The 21,592-nt window shown below is 53.8% G+C and overlaps 1 protein-coding gene across 1 annotated transcript in view; it reads right to left on the reverse strand.

Moving 5' to 3' along the window:
- The window catches only part of LOC144733063 (E3 ubiquitin/ISG15 ligase TRIM25-like), a 39,272-nt gene extending 18,342 nt beyond the window's left edge, over positions 1–20,930 (reverse strand). The window contains exons 1-3 of the mRNA XM_078614799.1: positions 20,277–20,930; positions 19,919–20,014; positions 166–399 (exon numbers count right to left, since the gene is read on the reverse strand). Coding sequence (XP_078470925.1) covers positions 166–399; positions 19,919–20,014; positions 20,277–20,834 — 888 coding nt within the window. The 5' untranslated portion in view covers positions 20,835–20,930. The remainder of the gene's footprint in view (positions 1–165; positions 400–19,918; positions 20,015–20,276) is intronic.
- Positions 20,931–21,592: the final 662 nt, after the last annotated feature.

The raw sequence follows: 21,592 nt of genomic DNA on the forward strand, positions 1-21,592 counted from the left end.
AGTGGGATTTCAAATGAAGCCACTATCGTGGTTAAGGGAAATTATTATTGTTATTGAAGCTGTGTTCTCAAGTTCCGAGCATCTAAACCCTAGGGCCAGAAGCCTCTCTACTGCTGAGGGCTCTGTCAAACTGGGGCAATCGCCCTGGCTCCGTGAGCGCTCTACCTTCAGGAACGTGAGCGAGTCCCTCTCCTCCTGCAGAGTGTGCAGGCGCGCGGCAGCATCATGCAGCTCGCTGATCTCGTGCTTGTAATGAGCGATGTTCTTGTCGATCTGGGACAGCAGCTCCTTCTCCTTCAGTTCCGCGCGATGTAAAGCCATCCTCTCGTCCTCATCCAGTGCCGTTCTCAGGCCGGTGAACTCGGCTTTGATTCGCTCCTTCACCCTAGTCATAGATCCCTGTCGAGACACGCCGATTCTAATGATTGACTATTCCCCTCTAGATTAAGCAGTCTCCCTCCTTAACTTTCGTTTGTCTCTCAAAGTTTACCCATTCCCGTCCTCTCCCCTCACCCCTACCCTTTGGTGACCCCTAAGTGCCCCCTGTTACTGTCACGGATTTATTGGCCCTTGCATACCCCTACCATATAACTTACTTTATTGTTGTTACCGTTTTTCTTTAAATATAAATCACCTTGAGAGAACGCACTCTATAAATAGAAGATAACATTTTCAATGAGCCGTGATTATAATTTTTATTATTCTGCTTGTTTGCCCATAAATACCTCTCTTGTATGTATGTTGAAGTTCTTTTGCACTGTACATAGCCGACTTGGTTGCAAGACTATTTTTTGCAAGGTCCTGCCAAGTTTTCAGAGTAGAGGGCAACGCTGTTGCTTTGTGGTGTTAATTTAGTAACTTCTCAGAATTTTGAAGTTTGGCCAATACCAGTGAGATGTTATGTTTTTTTAGCTGCCTAGCGCTCCGCTCGTTTTTGTGAGCTTCACTCCTCTGCCTTCCGCTCTTGCTGTATGGTCACTGCCTCCAACTGCCCAGGCCAATCTTGACATTGCTGGTACCGGTCATCGGCAAGTCCACTCAGCCCCACATCCTCATGTACCACATCAGCTCCATCTCTTTTCTAGCCCATGCCATGCCCTTTTATCCCCCTCTATCCAGTCAAATAAAAGCTGATTGGGCATGCGTGGCACTGTGGATCACGCTGTAATGTTGCAAAGGCTAAAATTGATGCATTTTTCAGATTGTGCAGTCAATTGGATTCGCAACGACTTATCTCACCGATTTCAAATTGTGTCCATAATGGGGGTCTGACAGGACCCCGATTACTAAGGGAATTCCTCAGAGCTCTGTGCTTGGCCCTGTTCTGTTTTCTCTCTATGTCAACCACATAGGCATCTCTAATCTTCACTTTGACATTTACGTTTTTGCTGATGACACAGCCCCAACAGCATCTACAACAGGGCTTCGATGGACTTCAACTTAATGCCCTAAAACTGGTCCGCAACATTTATAATTTGATGCATAGACATGCCTCTACATGACAGCAAACGCCAATTAGCACAGCACTTTTTTTCAAAATACTATAAGGCCTATACTTTTGACATAGGTACATTTTAACAATTCAAAATTGAATTCAATATTTAGCCAGACATCTTCTGTTTGTCTGAAACATGGCTTACCTCACATATAAATCCTAGCCTAATAAAATGTATGGATATAATAATTTGTGATTAGGTGTGGTAGTATATTTGAAAAATTACCTACCTTGCATACAACTCGCTACTGTAACCAACCCTTGCTCTTTATAATATATCGTGCTCATAATGTATTCAACAAGTAACCAACATTTTACTCTGATGTGTTGCTATAGACCGCCAAATAGTAAAATATCATATTAATCTCTGGATTTTATAGAAGCAACCATTGTTTTTCCATTTGATGACGCCTGCAAATTGTTGAAGCTGTCATTCAATCACTCATTTACTACTGTGATCCTGCTCATTCAATCACTCATTTACTACTGTGATCCTGCTTACAGATCAGATCCTAATGAATCACGAAACCGACTAAACCCGATTCATCATTCTGCTCTTCCATTTGCACTGGATGTACTACACAAGACCCACCATTGTGACATCTACTTAAAAATCCAATCTCACATCACTGGATCCAAGAAGAAATCTACATTGGGCCCTGTTCATCCACAAAATCCTGATTGGCAAATCTACGCTAATTCATTCACCCCATTGCCAAATCCAAGAAAGCTAAGGAGTCTAATTGCCTTTTAACTATCCAAAGAACAAACATTGGAATAGGTGACAAAGCCCTTACCATTGCAGCACCAACGTTTTTGAAAAAAACCTTGTTTCCTTCACATCACAAATATTCCTTCAAAAAATATTCTGCAACCAGGCGCGGTTCGTACACAAGGGGCGTTGGGGCACCACTCCACTAAGCAGCTGGAGATGAGAAATAATTTTTCTAATAAAAATACTTTTCTATAAAAATTTTGTTGTGTTTAAAAATATACATATAATGATTCGTTCAACGTGAATTGCCTAATGTAGAAGGCGTCCGAATGAGAGCTATCCCTTCATTAATTGCGATTAGTTTCTAGTATTTTATCCACGCCGTTTGAGACCTATTCATGGTGGTGAAAATGGTGTCCATGGCTGTAATGATGATGTCACAACGCTAGTTTGCACTGTGCAAATATAGTAGGTCACGGCCTACACGTAGGTGGGTGTATAACGGTGTATGACGGTTTGTGGCTGTTAATGTACAGTGTGCGGCATCTTGGTTTCCTTGGTTAATTCGTTGAGTCGTGTCAGCTGATCTTTAATTGTTCTTTAGGCTTTTGGCAGTGTCAAAGTCTATATTTTGCACGTGGAGATCAATCGACATATTCTGATTGAGTATGGTGCTGAGGCTTTTTAGATGAGTAGAAAACTGAATCCTGGAGTCTGCGACCACCACACCTGATCCTCCCACAAATGTTTTCGCCTGCAGAACCTCTGATTTTTCTGGATTAAGCAGCATTTCATTTCGTGCAAACCACATGTGCACCGCTGACATGCAATTTTCAAGGTCACTGAGGCTCTCCATGTCTAACTTTGAATAGACTACGGTATATAATTGTGTCTCATCAGTATATATGTGTAGTGGTGATACGCGCTGGGTGTATACGTTGTGTGCCAGCGCGTATGTACGGGTGTGTGTAGGGTGACGCGCGCTGACGGGGAGGAGCAGGCGTCAGTGCGCGGGTGGGGGTAGTGCTGCTGATTGGCTGTATGCCGGTGACGCGCTGAGGAGGGAGTGATTGGGTGGCAGCGCGGTGTGATTGGTCGGGGAGTGGAAACACGCGCTGGGCGGAAACGGATCGTAGAGATAGCGCGTGGTGATTGGGTAACTGAGGAGCGGTGCCGACGTTGAAGTCCGCATCCGCTCCGTCTCCCGGGAGGAAGAGATATATAAGGTGATGCACAGAGGAGTAGAGGGCAGAAGTGGAACCATCTAAGAATGAAGACGAAGGTGCAGAGATAGAGCCCAGAGAGGAGAGTAATGGAGAGTAATGGAGAGTAATGTATAAGTGTGTAGCCAGAGAGAGAGAAAGGTCTACACGAGCTGAGCAATGTATAGTGTGTAGCCAGAGAGAGAGAAAGGTCTACACGAGCTGAGCAATGTATAGTGTGTAGCCAGAGAGAGAGAAAGGTCTACACGAGCTGAGCAATGTATAGTGTGTAGCAAGAGAGAGAGAAAGGTCTACACGAGCCGAGTATGCATACGGTGTAGCCAGAGAGAGAGAAAGGTCTACACGAGCCGAGTATGCATACGGTGTAGCCAGAGAGAGATGTAAAGTCTACACGAGACGAGCGAAGAGTGTAGCAGAGGCGTAAGGTCTACACGAGACGAGTGAAGAGTGTAGCAGAGGCGCAGAGTCTACACGAGACGAGAGAAGAGTGTAGCCGAGGCGCGGAGTCTACACGAGGCACAGAGAGTCAGCAGCACAGAATCTACAAGAGTTGAGAGAAGCGTAGGGCGGAGAGAAGAGGTCACGAGTTGTACCGTTGTATGGTGACCGCATTGTGAAGAAGAGAGGCCACGCGTTGTACCGTTACAAGTCAAGATTTAATAAAAGAAGTGTGTTCCCGTCAAGGAGTTTCCTGCCGTCATTTTACAATACTTCATCTGGCGTCAGAAGTGAAACGGGCTTCCAAGCATGGAGACAAGGAAGACCCGTAGGACCCACGGGATTGACCGCGAGGAAAACCTGGACGACTCGGGGCCGCTGGTGGCGGGGGGTGAGGAGGAGGACTTGCCCACGCTACAGGATCCGTCGACGGCGCCGGCCGAGCGACCGGGGACCGACGCCGTGCTTCGTGAGGCGCACTCCCGACTGGCGGAGCTGCTGCTCGCCGCCGCGTCCATCTTAGCGGAGATCAGCTCGTCGGGAGGAGCGGGGACGGTGGGGGACATTTTACAAGGTCGCCCCGCAGATTCCCGCCAAAACGAATGGGGGATTCCCGCCATTGCGCCTGGGCCTACTTTTGGCGGGAACGGCGAGCGCCACGTGGTGGTGGGCTCCCAAGCGCGCGCATCGACGTCATCAGCGCGCGAGGGGGTCCGCCATTTTACGTCTGCCGCTGGAGCCGCCATCTTACACACCGACGGAGAGGCGGAGAGGAACCACGAGGCGGATGACTTCATTTTTCAGTAGCGTCTGCCCACGTTGTCCGCCTTCAAGGCGGAAGGAGGAGACTGGGACCAATTTCAGCGAAGGTTTTTGGCGCATCAAGAGATGTCAGCGTGGTCCGATGCTACGGCGCTGCGGGCGTTGCCCGCCATGCTGGACGACGACGCGCTCGCGGCCTTCAGGTCTGCACGGAAGTCGGACCGCTCCACGCTGAAGGATGCGCTGGGTTTGTTGGCCAGGGTCTACGGACCTCCCTCGGCGTGCCGCCATCATTTCTACGCAAGACGGAAAGCGGCCACGGAGACCGCGCTGGCCTATCGCACGGCGTTGCTGGCTCTTGCTGATGCTGCGTTCCCTCGGATGGACGAGGAGGGTCAAGACGCGATGGTTTTGGAGCAGCTGCTTAAGTTGGCGCAGGACCTGGGGGTCCCTATCAACACAGCTGACGAGATTGATATTTCTTCTTTGAGAGTCGCCACGAGTATTCAAGCGCACGAGGCCCTACAATGGAAACAAGGCGTTGGTTGCAACGCTGCTGTCGTCGCGGCCCCGGGCTCGGTGATCACCGAACCCCAGGTCGTCAGCCCACGAGAGGAGGCGTTCGCCACGGGACGACCAGGGGACTGGAGGCCGGGGGCCCGGTCGCCTCTGCGATCGGGCCGAAAGTCGGAGCAACCAAGATCTACTCCGACCCTCGTCACGTGCTATAACTGCGGCCTCCGGGGCCACGTGGCGTCCGGGTGCCGCGCTCCGCGTCAGCGCGCCATGGGAGCTCGGCTGGACGACGACCGAGAGCCCAAGTCATCTCTACAATCCCCGGCAAGTCGCGGCACCTCACACGCTCGGCCTGTTTTTTCGGCACACATGGGACGCCGCGTTGCGGCGGAGGAGGGCCGGTTAAGGTTCGGGGATTCGGTTCGGCGAGGGGGGTTCGGCCGGGACCAGGGTGACATTGAATGGGCGGAATTGGGGCATAGAATTGTGGCTGCTTCGGCGGGTTCGTCCGTTGTTACGGGATCTATTGATGGGGTCGAGATTAGGGTGTTAGTGGACACGGGGGCATCGGCAACTATTATATCGGACCTCATTTATAATATTCTTCCAGTCCAATGTCGTCCGCTGCTTCCAGTGGATGTGCCATTTTACGCCGCTAATGGGGGATCGTTGGGCATTATCGGTCAGGTTAGGGCGTCCATTTGCATTGGAGATATCAAATTGTCGGGACCCGTTTTCGTGTCGTCTTCTTTGGCAGTTCCGTGTCTTTTGGGCACTGATTTTTTGGCTAAAATGCCTATTAAAATTCTTATCGATCAACGGTGCATTGAACTGCCATCGGGTCGCCGGATTTCGTTTTTGACGAGCCCTACTGACATTCGGACGGCGTGCGCTACGATACAAGCGGTGGCGACACAGACCGTGCAAGTGCCCCCGGGTTCACAGATGTTGATTCCCCTCCGGTTGCGGAAACCATGGGTGAGGGAGGCTTCGGAACAAAGTATGCTTTTGGGTCCTTCTAACAAGGCTGTCGGGGGTCTTGATTTATCGGTGGCTCACACTTTGGTGCGAGCTGACAGGGATCCGTTTGTGATGGTTTTGAACGCGGGGTCGCGGCCGGCTGTCATTCCGCAGGGCACCGTGCTGGCTCACGCGGCGCGGGTCCCTGTGGATGATGGGTTGGTTGCGCAGGTGGGCTCGAGCCCCGCGCGGAACGTTGAGCCAAGGGAAGACCTTGAGTGGGTCCATTCGCTATGCGCCGCCTCGGACGATTTGTCGGCGGCGCAGTTGGGGGCGCTGCGCGAGTTGCTCATAGAATTCTCTGATGTGTTCAGTAAGCATAAGTATGACATTGGGTGCACGGATTTGTTGCACCACCACATTGAAACGGGCGATGCGGCGCCGGTCAAGCTAAATCCCTTCCGACTGAGTCCCGTGGAGAAGGAACACGTTCAGTCGGCTGTTAACGAAATGCTAGAAGCCGATATTATTTCGCCCTCCTCTAGCCCGTGGGGAGCGCCTATTGTGCTGGTTAAGAAGCAGGACGGGTCCCTGCGATTCTGCGTTGATTTCCGTCGCCTGAATAAGATCTCTGTGGCTGACGCGTATCCGCTCCCCAGGATGGATGAGTCCCTCGATGCATTGTCTGGTGCGCGATATTTTTCGACTCTTGATTTGTTATCGGGGTTTTGGCAGTTGCCGCTCGACGAAGAGTCGAAACCTAAGACAGCATTTCGGACTCCAGGGGGGCTGTTCCAGTTTAACCGGTTACCCATGGGACTTCACTCCTCTCCAGCGACGTTTCAGCGACTTATGGAGTTGGTTTTGTCGGGATTACAGTGGGATACATGCTTGATTTATATGGACGATGTCATTGTTTCAGTAAAACGTTTGAGGAACACCTCCAGCGATTGAGAGGGGTGTTCTTGCGAATGCGATCGGCTAAGCTGAAATTTAAACCGGCCAAATGTCACCTCCTTCGGAAGTCGGTTAGATACTTGGGTCACTTTGTCGATTCTTCGGGGATCTCCACCGATCCCGCGAAGACGGATTGTGTCGGTTCATGGCCGACACCTACGTCCGTTTCCGACGTGTGTAGTTTCATCGGGTTTGCTTCTTATTATCGGCGGTTCGTTGAGCACTTCGCCACTATTGCAAAGCCCTTGCACGCTCTAACGGCGAAGGGAGTGAAGTTCAAATGGGGACCGGAGGAGGAGGCCGCGTTTCGCTCCCTCCGGGACGCCTTGGTGGGTGCCCCACCCTTGTGTTATCCCGATTTTGCGAGTCCCTTTTTGCTGGACACGGATGCTAGCAACACGGGCATTGGGGGGGTGCTATCCCAAGTCGTTGGGGGTGTCGAAAGAGTTGTCGCCTACGGTAGTAGGGTGTTGTCTCCGGCGGAGCAGCGCTACTGCGTCACCCGTCGCGAGCTGCTTGCCATTGTCTTTTTTGTGCAGCAGTTTAGGCCATATCTCTATGGTCGTCACTTTACGGTCCGAACGGACCACGCGGCGCTACAGTATTCATTGAGGGTCGCCCAACCCTCGGGCCAGTTGTCGCGTTGGTTGGAAGTCCTCCAGGACTATCAGTTTACGACTACGTACCGTAAGGGGTTGCGACACACAAATGCCGATTGCTTGTCGCGGTTGTTGCCTTGCGATGAATGCGCGTGTTTGTCGGGATCGGCGCGCTGTAAACCGACGCTTGCGGGGGAGATGGGGGCACTGGCTGCGACAGAGAGCGCACCGATCGTGGATGATTCCACTGCCTCTCAGGGTCGGGACTCGCTGCTCTCGTTGTCGCTCAGCGAATGGGGCCGTCTCCAGATGGCGGACAGCTCACTGCTAGCATTGCGCCGCAAAGTTGGGGGTCCCGAGGGGGACCAGGAGCGTACCGGCTCCTATGTACTTAAGCGGGGCATGTTATTGAGATGGGACAGTTTGTCCCGGCGGAACGCACTCGTGGTGCCTTCCGCTGTAAGGGGGAGGGTTGTCTTGGCGGCACACGAACGCCTCTTGCACTTGGGAGTTAACAAGACGCTTGCCCTGCTTCAGCGTGACTATTACTGGCCGGGAATGGGAAGTGATGTGATACATATTCTGAAGGGGTGCGTTGAGTGCGCCAGGCGTAAACCACCGCCCGTGGCAGCTAATCCACCGCTGCAATCTATTCAGGTCTCGCGTACTAACGAGCTCGTTGCACTCGATATTTTGGGGCCCTTCCCAGTCACGCCGAGAGGGAATAAATATTTGTTAGTGGGGGTCGAATACTTTACCCGATGGCCTATGGCGTGGCCTCTCGCTAACCAGTCGGCAGCGGCTGTGACGGACGCCTTCGTCCAGGGCTATGTCCTGGACAAGGGGGCTCCCGAACGCCTGCTGACCGACCAAGGTAAAAAATTTTCGAGTAAATTGTTGCAAGAGGTGTGTGATCTGTTGGGTACCAAGAAGGTGCGTACCTCCCCGTACCACCCGCAGACTGACGGGATGGTGGAGAGACTCCACAAAACTTTGACTTCCATGCTGTGCCAGCAGGTGTGCGAGGCACATGTAGATTGGGACCTGCAGGTCCCGGGAGTCCTTGCCGCGTATAGAATGGCCCCCCATGCAGCTACGGGGTTTTCCCCATTCTATTTGATGTACGGTCGGGAAGCTGACCCGCCAATGGAAACGCAACTTGGCCTGTCCGCTCCACGAAATAATTCTAAATTGGCAGAACATATTAAATTTAATATTCACAAGCTGACAGAGGCGAGGGAAGCCGCACGGCTTAATTCGCGGGCTCGCCAAATTGCTAATGAACGGTTGCGGGCACGGAAGGTGTCCATGCACGAATGGAAACCAGGTGACAGGGCCTGGCTGCATTGCCCTCAGGCACCCTTGGCTACGTCGCCTAAATTGTTGAGACCGTGGAGGGGACCTGTGGAGGTCGTGCGCGTTGCACGGCCTCAGTGCGTTCAGATAAAGTGGGGAAAGCGCCGTTGGTACGTTCACCCCTCCCGACTGAAACCGTTCTCGCCTCCATATGGCCTCCCCTTGTGTCGTGATGGCCGGGCGTGTGACGTGACCGGCGACCCAGAGGGGGAAATGTCTCTGCCTGATCCACACGTTTCTTCGCCTGATCTGCTCCCAGGTGTCTCGGAACTGACAGCTGCCGATCACCGGCGGCCGGATCTCCGCGGCGGGGCCGGCCCCTTCAGGCCCGTTCCGCGCCGTCGGGAGCAGCCGGAACCGCCGGACGGTCGTCAGTGTCCCGTCCCATACGACGGACCGGCCAGACGGACTCGCGCCAGGTCGCGCTACTTTGCGTGACCTGCCTCGTGAGGAGTCGGGGCAGTTGGAGCGCCTCGTCACTGCGTGTAGGCGCAGGGACGTGGGGCGCGTTCGTTTTTTGAATTTGTTTGTATTGTGTTATTGTTGACTTTTCGTGTTCATTGTCGATCTGTACATAGTTGTTGTTGTTGTTGTTGTTGTTGTGTTAGGGGGCACACTGGGGGGGTAACAGGGTTTTTTTTGTTTGGTTGTCGTCTTATCGTTGCGGTTGGTTGTTGTTAGCAGCCGGGCCGGCTGCGAGCTATGTGGGAGGGGGTGATGTAGTGGTGATACGCGCTGGGTGTATACGTTGTGTGCCAGCGCGTATGTACGGGTGTGTGTAGGGTGACGCGCGCTGACGGGGAGGAGCAGGCGTCAGTGCGCGGGTGGGGGTAGTGCTGCTGATTGGCTGTATGCCGGTGACGCGCTGAAGAGGGAGTGATTGGGTGGCAGCGCGGTGTGATTGGTCGGGAAGTGGAAACACGCGCTGGGCGGAAACGGATCGTAGAGATAGCGCGTGGTGATTGGGTAACTGAGGAGCGGTGCCGACGTTGAAGTCCGCATCCGCTCCGTCTCCCGGGAGGAAGAGATATATAAGGTGATGCACAGAGGAGTAGAGGGCAGAAGTGGAACCATCTAAGAATGAAGACGAAGGTGCAGAGATAGAGCCCAGAGAGGAGAGTAATGGAGAGTAATGGAGAGTAATGTATAAGTGTGTAGCCAGAGAGAGAGAAAGGTCTACACGAGCTGAGCAATGTATAGTGTGTAGCCAGAGAGAGAGAAAGGTCTACACGAGCTGAGCAATGTATAGTGTGTAGCCAGAGAGAGAGAAAGGTCTACACGAGCTGAGCAATGTATAGTGTGTAGCAAGAGAGAGAGAAAGGTCTACACGAGCCGAGTATGCATACGGTGTAGCCAGAGAGAGAGAAAGGTCTACACGAGCCGAGTATGCATACGGTGTAGCCAGAGAGAGATGTAAAGTCTACACGAGACGAGCGAAGAGTGTAGCAGAGGCGTAAGGTCTACACGAGACGAGTGAAGAGTGTAGCAGAGGCGCAGAGTCTACACGAGACGAGAGAAGAGTGTAGCCGAGGCGCGGAGTCTACACGAGGCACAGAGAGTCAGCAGCACAGAATCTACAAGAGTTGAGAGAAGCGTAGGGCGGAGAGAAGAGGTCACGAGTTGTACCGTTGTATAATGACCGCATTGTGAAGAAGAGAGGCCACGCGTTGTACCGTTACAAGTCAAGATTTAATAAAAGAAGTGTGTTCCCGTCAAGGAGTTTCCTGCCGTCATTTTACAATACTTCATATGTAATGTAGTAACTCGGCGGGAGACGACTTCACGGGTAGCACACTTGTTTATTTCACCAAACTCTTTCACAGGTGAATAACACCTATTCAGCTACACGGGTGACCAACACCCACTCCGCTACTCGGCTATCCACTCGGGCGACTAACGCCACTTAGCCACTCGGGCGACCAACGCCCACTGAGCTACTCGGGTGACTAACACCCAATCCGCTCATCTATTCTGGCGACTAACGCCACTGAGCTACTCGGGTGACTAACACCAAATCCGCTCATCTATTCTGGCGACTAACGCCACTGAGCTACTCGGGTGACTAACACCCCATCCGCTCATCTATTCTGGCGACTAACGCCACTGAGCTACTCGGGTGACTAACGCCCAATCCGCTCATCTATTCTGGCGACTAACGCCACTGAGCTACTCGGGTGACTAACACCCACTCCGCTCATCTATTCTGGCGACTAACGCCACTGAGCTACTCGGGTGACTAACACCCACTCATCTACTCTGGCGACTAACGCCACTCACTAAGTCTTCAACTCCGTCTTCGGTCTTCAGCTGGAACTCTCCCTGAGTGCTCTCGCGCGTCCCCCTTTATACCCCACCTGCAGACGTCGCTGCGAGCCCTCATCCTATTCGACCAATCCCTGGGCGCTGGCTACGATCCTGTTTTCCCACATCTCAGCGTGCCTCACCACCCACGCCGCGCCGCCCTGTCATCTGTCACTCCCGGCGCGCGTGTCCATACCACGCCCCCAACGCGTGCCCAACCCCGCACCCCGTGCCGCCACGTGATCCATCACTGTCACAGTCGGCGCACGTCAACACCGCCACTACATCACCCCCTACCACATAGCTCGCAGCCGACCCGGCTGCTATAAAAATATACAAACCCCCCCTTCCGCCTGTGTGCCCCGTAACACAACAACAACAACAACAAGAACAACACAACACAACGCGAACACTACCATCCGCAACCATCAACCAATGCCACTGCGACAACAGAACAATATATACAATCCGGCGAGTGACAATAACAATGTGTATGCAGAGAAAAATAAACGAAATTTTTTTTTTTTTTTTCTTTTCAACTCGTGCAGCGTCCCCCTCTTTCCGAGCGTCCCTAGAACGGGACATTACCCCGGCAGAGGGGAACACCGGGCGAGCTCGGTGTCGAAAAAAACGTCTTCATGAAAATTGTTTCACCCTAGCCCGAGTCCGCGTTGCCGGCCCGTCGTACGGCACCAGACGCGGTTGACCATCCGGTGGTGCCAGCAGTTCAGGAAGACAATGGCCAGGCATCGAGGACCCGCGCGTGCCGCGGGGTTCCGGTTCCCGACGGTCACTCGCCGTCAAGCCCGAGGCACCGGGTTTTGTTGGGATGACTTTTGGCCCTGGTCGTCGTCCCGACGTGGACCCGTGGCGCGCTGACGCGGGGCCCGGCACCCAGCTGCAACGTGACCCCGAAGGCCGCAGTTGTAGCAGACGACGGGGGACGTCGTAGGTTTCGGTTGCTCCAGCTTGCGGGATGAACGTGTGGGCGAACGACCTCCCGTTCTCCACTCCCCCGGACGCGATGCAGCGAAGAGCTGCTCCCGATCCGCAGCTGGCTGAGGCTCGGCGATCGTGGCGGCCGGCGCCGCGTTCCCCGCCAATTTGCAGACGACCGTCGGCTTGCGCTTGAGGACCTCGTACGCGTGAATGCTCGTGGCGATCGCCAGGGAGCAGATATCCATCTCGTCCGCCACATTGATGGGGACCCCCAACTCGTGGGCCAACGCCAGCAGCTGCTCCGTCACCATGGCGTCCTTCCCCTCCTTGTCCATGCGGGGAAAAGCTGCGTCCGCCAAGGCGAGCAGCGCCGTGCGATAGGCGAGCGTGGTTTCTCCAGTCACCTTTCGCCGATCGTAGAACTGGTGGCGACAGGTGGAGGGCGGCCCGAAAACCTTCGCCATCAGGTGTAGTGCGGCCTGGAGCGTAGAACGAGACGACCTTGCAGCAGATGTGAAGGCTGCAAGCGCGTCGTCGTCGAGCATCGCTGGCAACGCACGCAGGGCCGTGGTGTCGGACCACCCCGACATTTCCTGATGAGCGAGGAACCTTCGTTGGAAGGCTCCCCAGTCGCCACCATCCGCCTTGAACGCCGATAGCGCGGGCAATCTTTGCTGTAGGACCCGATCGTCGTCGACGTCGGAGAGATTTTCCCGCGCACCGCCGCAGTTGTGTAAAATGTCGGCTCGGTCGTCAGGCGCAAAATGGAGAGCTCCGGCGCGCGCCGATGACGTGGGCTGCGCTGAGCGGAGGTCTCCGGCCACGTGGTATCCAAGTTTCCCGCCAAATGATGGCGGCCCTTCCAAAACGGCGGGAACTTCTAGACTTTTGGCGCGAAGCGCCTTTTGGCGGGATCCCGCCAGCCTCGCTCCTTCCTCCAACCCCGCAGCCGTTTTCTCGCCCGCTGGAACGGAGATCTCCGCCAAGATTGCAGCGGCGGCGAGCAGCAAGTCCGCCAACCGGGAGTGTGCGTCCTGCAGGCTGGTGTTGGAGGCGAGCGGAGCGTCGGCCATCTCTGCGATGGGCGGCATCGGCGGCAACTCCTCGTCCTCTCCTCCCGCGGTTGGTGTCCCCGGTACGCCGTCGTCTTCCCGACCTCGCTCGTGGGTACGGGTAGTCTTCCTCGTGTCCATTCTTCTTGAAGACAGGTTCACTTCTGACGCCAGTTGTAATGTAGTAACTCGGCGGGAGACGACTTCACGGGTAGCACACTTGTTTATTTCACCAAACTCTTTCACAGGTGAATAACACCTATTCAGCTACACGGGTGACCAACACCCACTCCGCTACTCGGCTATCCACTCGGGCGACTAACGCCACTTAGCCACTCGGGCGACCAACGCCCACTGAGCTACTCGGGTGACTAACACCCAATCCGCTCATCTATTCTGGCGACTAACGCCACTGAGCTACTCGGGTGACTAACACCAAATCCGCTCATCTATTCTGGCGACTAACGCCACTGAGCTACTCGGGTGACTAACACCCCATCCGCTCATCTATTCTGGCGACTAACGCCACTGAGCTACTCGGGTGACTAACGCCCAATCCGCTCATCTATTCTGGCGACTAACGCCACTGAGCTACTCGGGTGACTAACACCCACTCCGCTCATCTATTCTGGCGACTAACGCCACTGAGCTACTCGGGTGACTAACACCCACTCATCTACTCTGGCGACTAACGCCACTCACTAAGTCTTCAACTCCGTCTTCGGTCTTCAGCTGGAACTCTCCCTGAGTGCTCTCGCGCGTCCCCCTTTATACCCCACCTGCAGACGTCGCTGCGAGCCCTCATCCTATTCGACCAATCCCTGGGCGCTGGCTACGATCCTGTTTTCCCACATCTCAGCGTGCCTCACCACCCACGCCGCGCCGCCCCGTCATCTGTCACTCCCGGCGCGCGTGTCCATACCACGCCCCCAACGCGTGCCCAACCCCGCACCCCGTGCCGCCACGTGATCCATCACTGTCACAGTCGGCGCACGTCAACACCGCCACTACATATAGATGAAACTTGATGTCATGCGATGAGAGATATATGTGTAATAACAGCCATAGAGGGTTCACGTGGGGATTGGCTTGCCGGTCCCGCTTTGTAGTCAATAAGGGGTGAGCCAGGGAGCATGGCCTCGGCGTGATCACGGCATGTTAGCAGGGGTGATTGGCCTGGCCAATCGGGGCCTCAGCTAATGGGAAGCCGGATCAGAGGCGTGGTCCCGGGATTGACAGGGAACCATCGGGAATGGTCAACGCTGTCTACGGAGGATTGGCTGGGGGGTACCACGTGACGAAGGGATTAAGAGAGAGAGGGAGAGAGACGTCGGGAGCAGACTTGGGAACGAGAAGAGCAGGAGTCACGTGCGTACAGGGCTCTGGGTGCCACGTGCGCGGTGGGGACTTGGCGGGAAGTCTGCCCGCTTTCCGTTGTCTGTCAGCAACAGGGAGTGTGTGAGGTGTAACTGTGGAAGTTGAAAATAAAAAGGACTGATTCCGGAAGCCGTCTCAAGAAGGTTTATTACATATGTAATGCGGGCGTAAATGGGTGGGTCGGATGTGACGATCCGAGAGGGAGGAGTCAGGGTCACGTGGGGGGAGATGTTATAGCGGGGAGACAGGAAGACATCGGGGGCAGTCGGGGGAGTGAAGAGTGGAGAACACGTTGGGTGGTCGCCGTGCCTCAGCCTGGTGGCTCAGGGGCTCATGACTGCGCCAGCCAGCGGGGTGGAAGAGAGAGTTGGGGATAGAGACAGAGAGTGGCGAGATCGCCACAGAGGCCACGCAGGGCTGAGGTTGGAGAGTGGCGAGATCGCCACAGAGGCCACGCAGGGCGAACGTTGGAGAGTGGCGAGATCGCCACACACGGTAAGACTCGGCACCGCCAGCCAGCGGTGACCGAGCACGGAGGAACGGGGAGCAGCGGTGGAGCTGCTGTGAGAGCAGCCGGAGGGCTGCACAAAGGGGACCTGCAGCGGAGCTGCAGGAGCGCGAAAGGCTATGGGAGCGAAGGCAGAGGTCGAGCTGCCAAGCGGGGGAGACTCTGAGCGAGGGCCGTGTGGGACAAGTGTAAGAACCCAAATAAAGGACAACGGAGACAGACCCAGGATCGAGTCCTTTATTACACTGGTGTCAGAAGTGAAACGGCATGTCAAAACAGCTCAGAAGAAAGAATATTCCTGCGCCATCATCTGCTACATCATCCGACTTACGACGGAGACAGATGGCGGCGCAGCTGGAGACCTTGAAAATCGTGCTGGCGCAACTGTGTGAGCTCACCACGCCGAGGACGGCGTTGGGGAGGCCCGGAGGTGATCCGCAGGCCTCCGCCTTTCCTGCGCTGCCAGCGCCATCTGCCACGCGGCACGAAGACGCCATCTTGGGCGTGGCAGGGGAGAAACGGCGGGAAGCCGCCATCTTGTCTTCACCGCGGCGGGAAGACGCCGCCATCTTCAACATCGCGGCGGAGAGGCAGCCTTGCGCTGCCATCTGGAGGTGCAGTGGGGTGAGCAGCCTGCTGTGAGCTGCTGTTTTGCGAGGAGGAGCTGCGAGGAGAGGACGCCGACGCTGCAGCTGCTGGGGCGGGAGCTCTCCCGTCCTGGCTCGGGTGCGAGACACCGGAGCAGTCAAGTCGCCGAACGAGTTCTGCGAGGCGTCTCAAGTTACCACCCTGCCGTCCTCTGCTTGCTGCAGCCCCGGGCGAGTCGTAACGATACGCACCCGGCCTTAACACACACCTCACCCATCTTTCGTGTGCCGGGGGGCGATTTTTGTCATGTCTCGAGCGTGTGGAGCGCGGTTCGGGCTGTGTGTGTGTGTGTTCTGGATGAACGCGCTATTTGCTTGTTGCTCAGTGTCAATTAGTGTGTATGTGTGTGTGTTGAGGATGGAAGGAGAGTCTGCTGTGCTTGCTGAGTGTCAAATAGTGTGTGTGCGCTGCGGCGTGGAGTTGTTATCTTGATGGCGAAGTTAATTATTAACTCGGGAGCGTCGGGTATCCTGCGCTGTACCATCTCGTGGGTTACCGTGTGCGACGGGCTTAATTGAAAAATATATTTTTTTGCTGTATTGTGCTGCGAGGTGCTGTGTGCGATGTGGTTGTTGCAAGAGAGAGAATATTGTGTTGTTGCTGCAAAGTTACGACAGGATTAATGGTGTGTTGGTTGCCTGCAGATCTGCTTGCTATTGTGCTTAAATGTACGCGTGTGATCGCGATATGCTGACTGCATGTGCTGTTACACCGTTCTGTACAATTATGGGGTGCGATGCATTGGTTGACTATTGGGGTTGGGATTGTTATTAATTGTGCGTACCTGTTGGAAATTGGTAACAAATTCGAGGGGGACCCAAAAATTTGGTTGTATGGGTGTTTGTGCACACGATATTGCGTGTATATTATAGGTAATTGAGCTTTTTGAAAATGAGGGTGCGCGATGACGCCGTTGTGGGTGGCTCAGATGTTAAGGGTGATGGGACCGTAAATTGGCGCCAAGTGGCGTCGCTCATTCGGTTGATTGCATGCAGCCAGGAGTTGCTTTGCGGGTTGGTGTGTGTAACCAATGTGTTTTGGTAAAATATTGGTTAAAAATTCCCCGATATGACTGCTGTGCGCAGCAAGCTGGGGCTGTGCGTCTATCGTTGGTGGGGTTGTTACAACGTGACGGGGGATGCGTCTTGTGACCCCCAACAAAGGGCAGCTGGGGTGCACGCACGGAGAAAACTGGCCACGTGTTCGCACATTGGGCCGCCATTTTGCGCGCACGCGGGGTATGGCGACAATGCGCTTTGCGCAAAGGGCCGCCATTTTGAGTGCGCGCGAGATATTGCGACAACGCGCTTGGCGAAGGGGGCCGCCATTTTGAGCGCGGGGGAAAACCTCGGTGGGGCAAATATTCCATCTGTTATGCCTGCCATTGTTGATTGGGTGATGCACGAGTTGTGGTCACATCGGCCTATGGCTGATGGCTGACCTGACAGCCCGGAGGCGAAACCTCCGTGGTATGTCTCAAACTAATGGGCCGTGTGCTCATATGGCTCGGGGAGTCATGGTTCAGATGTGCGGTGGCAGACTGAACCTGGTGTGCCGGGGGCTCACGGGATCTGGGTTAGGGTGTTATTGTCTCTATAAGAGAACATTACCCCGTGGGGGGGGGGGGGGGGTCGTTGGTGTCTGGCCTTGCCGAGGGATTGATCTTCCCTTGGCTATACAGCGTCACACTATAAGATGCTGGTGTGTGTCCATCGCTGATGGGATAGTAAGGGAGGAGCATGGCCGAGTTGCTGCTCATCCCCGAAATTGCACTAGCCAAGAGTATGATCAGTGGATGTTGCTGTGGTTTGACGACCACGGTGAGGGTTAGGGCGAGTTAAATGTTACCGCTGGGGAGCGTGGCTCTCTCCACGCGAGGGTGTGCGACTAGGGGTTTTGTTGAGAGTGACCGTGGGTACATGCTGTGTACGTGCGATGTCTGTGCTGGTCCTCAAGGGAGGACTGCTGGTGGGCAAGAGCAGGATTTTTTTTTGTTGTTGTTGTTGTTGTCACGTGTAAATAATATTGTTGTTAAAATGTAAATACTGGGGCATCCATCGCGGTTATTTTGGGTAATTATTGGGGTTTTCTTAAGCGGGCCGGAATTACATCAACTCCACTACCCTGGGGCTGGGTGGCTGTCGTGTACGACATGCGGATGTGCGTTGTTGTGCTGTGCCTCAGGGGATTGGATTCTCCTTCTCATCACAGATCTTCGGCGCCTGCCACACTGGGTGTTACCTGGTGTGCTAACTGGATGAGGACTTAAAGGAGCAATTGAGCACCCGTTCGTCATTCTGCCCTACCACTTGCTCTTTGATGTTGGACTTGAGCCGAGCGGATGGAACAACATGGACACGCTCTAAGACACCACATTTCTGGGTTGTGCGCGTGTGCCATTCTTGCGTGTCGGTTGCCGTTGTTGTGCTTTGTGCTATTATTATTCTTGTTGTTCTGTTCCGGTTCCTGATCCCTCCCCTTTCGTTACTTGTGTTGTTGTTATAATCTCCGTTGTGTCTGGGGGACTCCTGTTTGTGATGCCTTCGCCCGCATTATTTTGTTCTGTTTCAGCCGAGGACGGCTGGAATTTTCTCTACGGGGGAGGGTGGTGTAATGCGGGCATACATGGGCGGGTCGGATGTGACGATCCGAGAGGGAGGAGTCAGGGTCACGTGGGGGGAGATGTTATAGCGGGGAAACAGGAAGACATCGGTGGCAGTCGGGGGAGTGAAGAGTGGAGAACACGTTGGGTGGTCGCCGTGCCTCAGCCTAGTGGCTGAGGGGCTCATGACGGCGCCAGCCAGCGGGGTGGAAGAGAGAGTTGGGGATAGAGACAGAGAGTGGCGAGATCGCCACAGAGGCCACGCAGGGCTGAGGTTGGAGAGTGGCGAGATCGCCACAGAGGCCACGCAGGGCGAACGTTGGAGAGTGGCGAGATCGCCACACACGGTAAGACTCGGCACCGCCAGCCAGCGGTGACCGAGCACGGAGGAACGGGGAGCAGCGGTGGAGCTGCTGTGAGAGCAGCCGGAGGACTGCACAAGGGGGACCTGCAGCGGAGCTGCAGGAGCGCGAAAGGCTACGGGAGCGAAGGCAGAGGTCGAGCTGCCAAGTGGGGGAGACTCTGAGCGAGGGCCGTGTGGGACAAGTGTAAGAACCCAAATAAAGGACAACGGAGACAGACCCAGGATCGAGTCCTTTATTACACATATGTTAAAAATAGGAAGTTCCCGATGATGGACCCTTGTGGTACACCAACTAGGCACAGCGTAAGCGATGACTGTTCATCACTCAGCTTCACGGTCCGTGATCGACTTATGTAGGTATGACTCAATCCACCCCAGTGCCATACCTGATGCAACAGTATGCTGGTGTCCCGTGGTGGAATAACGTCTTTGATCAACGCATTTGGTCAACCCTAACACAATTTACACTGTGTACACTAACTCTATAACATATAATCTATAACCTATACTCGAACACTATAAACAAATACTATTTCATCATGTGCTTTTATTAATATATTTATTCTCCTGATTAAATAAAGTTTAAGTTGATTTTTGTTTTTATCGGATGAGAACTCTAGATTGCGAGAGAGTCTTATTTATAAGAGTAACCTAGGTAAAAAAATACGAAATTAAACATTTATAAAGCATAGCAACGAAGAAAATAGAAATCAGCACAAAGACAACCATGCCACAATATAAATTAAACGAACAGAAATATATGCAAAGTAATAAACTCCCTGCAGCACAAGGTCGTCTTGTGTAGATTATACCTATACTGGTCCTACCATTTCTCCAATAGCGAATGTTTTAAGTCATTCAGTAAAATAACGTGGAACACCTTGGCTAAGGGCACGAGATATGAACATTGTTCTTAGAAAAGTTGCATTTTTTTAAACAATACATTCCATGCACTCGTAACCATAATGATTCAATATCCTGTAGAGTTATTAAGCATTTACTGAAGGATGACAAAGTTCACTTGAATCTACGGAGTTGGCCTCACAGGGAGAGTCACAGACTCCACACGGTGGAGGTCACAGGGTCACAGAACCCACACGCGGTACCTGCACGTCTCTGCGAGCGGCCTCCATCCGTCCGACGGACGCCTCCGCATCCCTTCTCTTCTTCTCCACTGCTCGCGTCTCCTCTCCGACTCCACTCTGTAAGAGATGAAGTGACCAGAAGAGACTCCACTCCCTGAGCGGCCCCCACTCAACTCCACTCCATACTGAACCCTCCACAGTGATGACCAGGAAGCCAACCTCGACTGACTGAACAGTCTGAAAGGCAAGGGACAGTGAAGAGGGAATTGGCCCACATTGATGATTTATATCCCACGTCGTTATGCCCAGTGGCTATCAGCTCTAGTTGTATCATTGGTTTGCAACTGAGTGGTTCTCACTCTTTGTATGGAGGCCTCACCTTCCGTGTTTCGTGCTCTTTCTCCAGCGTGATAACCTGATGACTGATGTGGTCTCCTGCGATAGTGCAGACCATACAGGCCAGGCGCTCGTCCTGCTTGCAGAAGAACCTATAAGGGTCTCCATGCTGTTGGCATCTTCGCTCCTCCAGGCTGACAATAGGAGCCACCAGGACGTGGTCCATCAATTTGGGGGTTTTCAGATGAGGCTTCAGGTGGGACTCACAGAAGGAAGTCTCACACCTGAGGCACGTCTTCACTGCACGAGTCTCCCCATCACCACAGGTGTCACAGAAGACTACTGCAGCCATCCTCTCTCCAACTCTGAGCTGCTCCACGAGGTTGGCGAGCGCCACGTTCCTCTTCAGCTGGGGTCGCTCAGAGAAGGCCGCTTGGCACTGCGGGCAGCTGAAGCTGCTCGCTCTTTCCCAGGCACCGTCCAGACACCGGAGGCAGAACGAGTGTCCGCAGCTCAGCGTGGAGGGGCAGTCAAACGTGCTCAGGCAGATGGGGCAGCTCAGCTCACTGTCTACACAATCACTGGGAGACGCGCTCGCCATGGCCCATGGCTTCACTCGGACTCAGTCGGTCGCCACGGCTCACAGAGGAGCTATCGCAGCAGCAGCTCACAGTGGAGACGAACAAGGAAATGAACTGACTTCACCTGCAGTTAAGTTATAAATACCTCGAGACACGCCCTGGAATGTTCCACACGGTGGCTTGGGCTCACCTGTGTAGACGTGGCGTTACAGTCACGCACTGTGTTAGCTAAACTGATATGTGTTTAGTTTGTTGTCCTTCCCCTGCACTTCGAATTAGCACTGTTGGCTACGTGCAGTGTGGAAGAAGTTCAACATACATAGCTTTGACCGGTCTCAAGTGATATAATATTTGTACAAAAAAAAAACCCAGCAGCTAGGGACACAGCGATTATGGTTTGTCCCACAGGCTGATTGACCGGCTAGGTTCAGGCTGTGTGCATTGCACACAGTGGAACTGCACCTTGTACAAACATTCTGATGGTAAAGGTTAACTTGTTTTTTCCCCATCTGTGTTATCATTCATTATTTTTTCTTGCAAGGCCTGTTTGTTTAAGCTTCACAGTTTGTAATCGTCTTCCACCTTTATCAACTAATAGTTAACTACTGGCTTCATGCATCCTCTGTTCATCTGTCAATAATTGTTTAGTTTTTTTATTCTTACTTCACCGTATTATGCTGAGTGGACGGTGGTTATATGTATGTTGAACTTCTTTTTCGCCGTACGTAGTCAACCGTGCTAATCGAAGGTGTGTGGGTGAGTGTGTAGGTCAGTGAGT

This window comes from Lampetra planeri, chromosome 45 (genome assembly GCF_965212315.1).
Source record: "Lampetra planeri chromosome 45, kcLamPlan1.2.h2, whole genome shotgun sequence".
Classification (NCBI taxonomy): domain Eukaryota; kingdom Metazoa; phylum Chordata; class Hyperoartia; order Petromyzontiformes; family Petromyzontidae; genus Lampetra; species Lampetra planeri.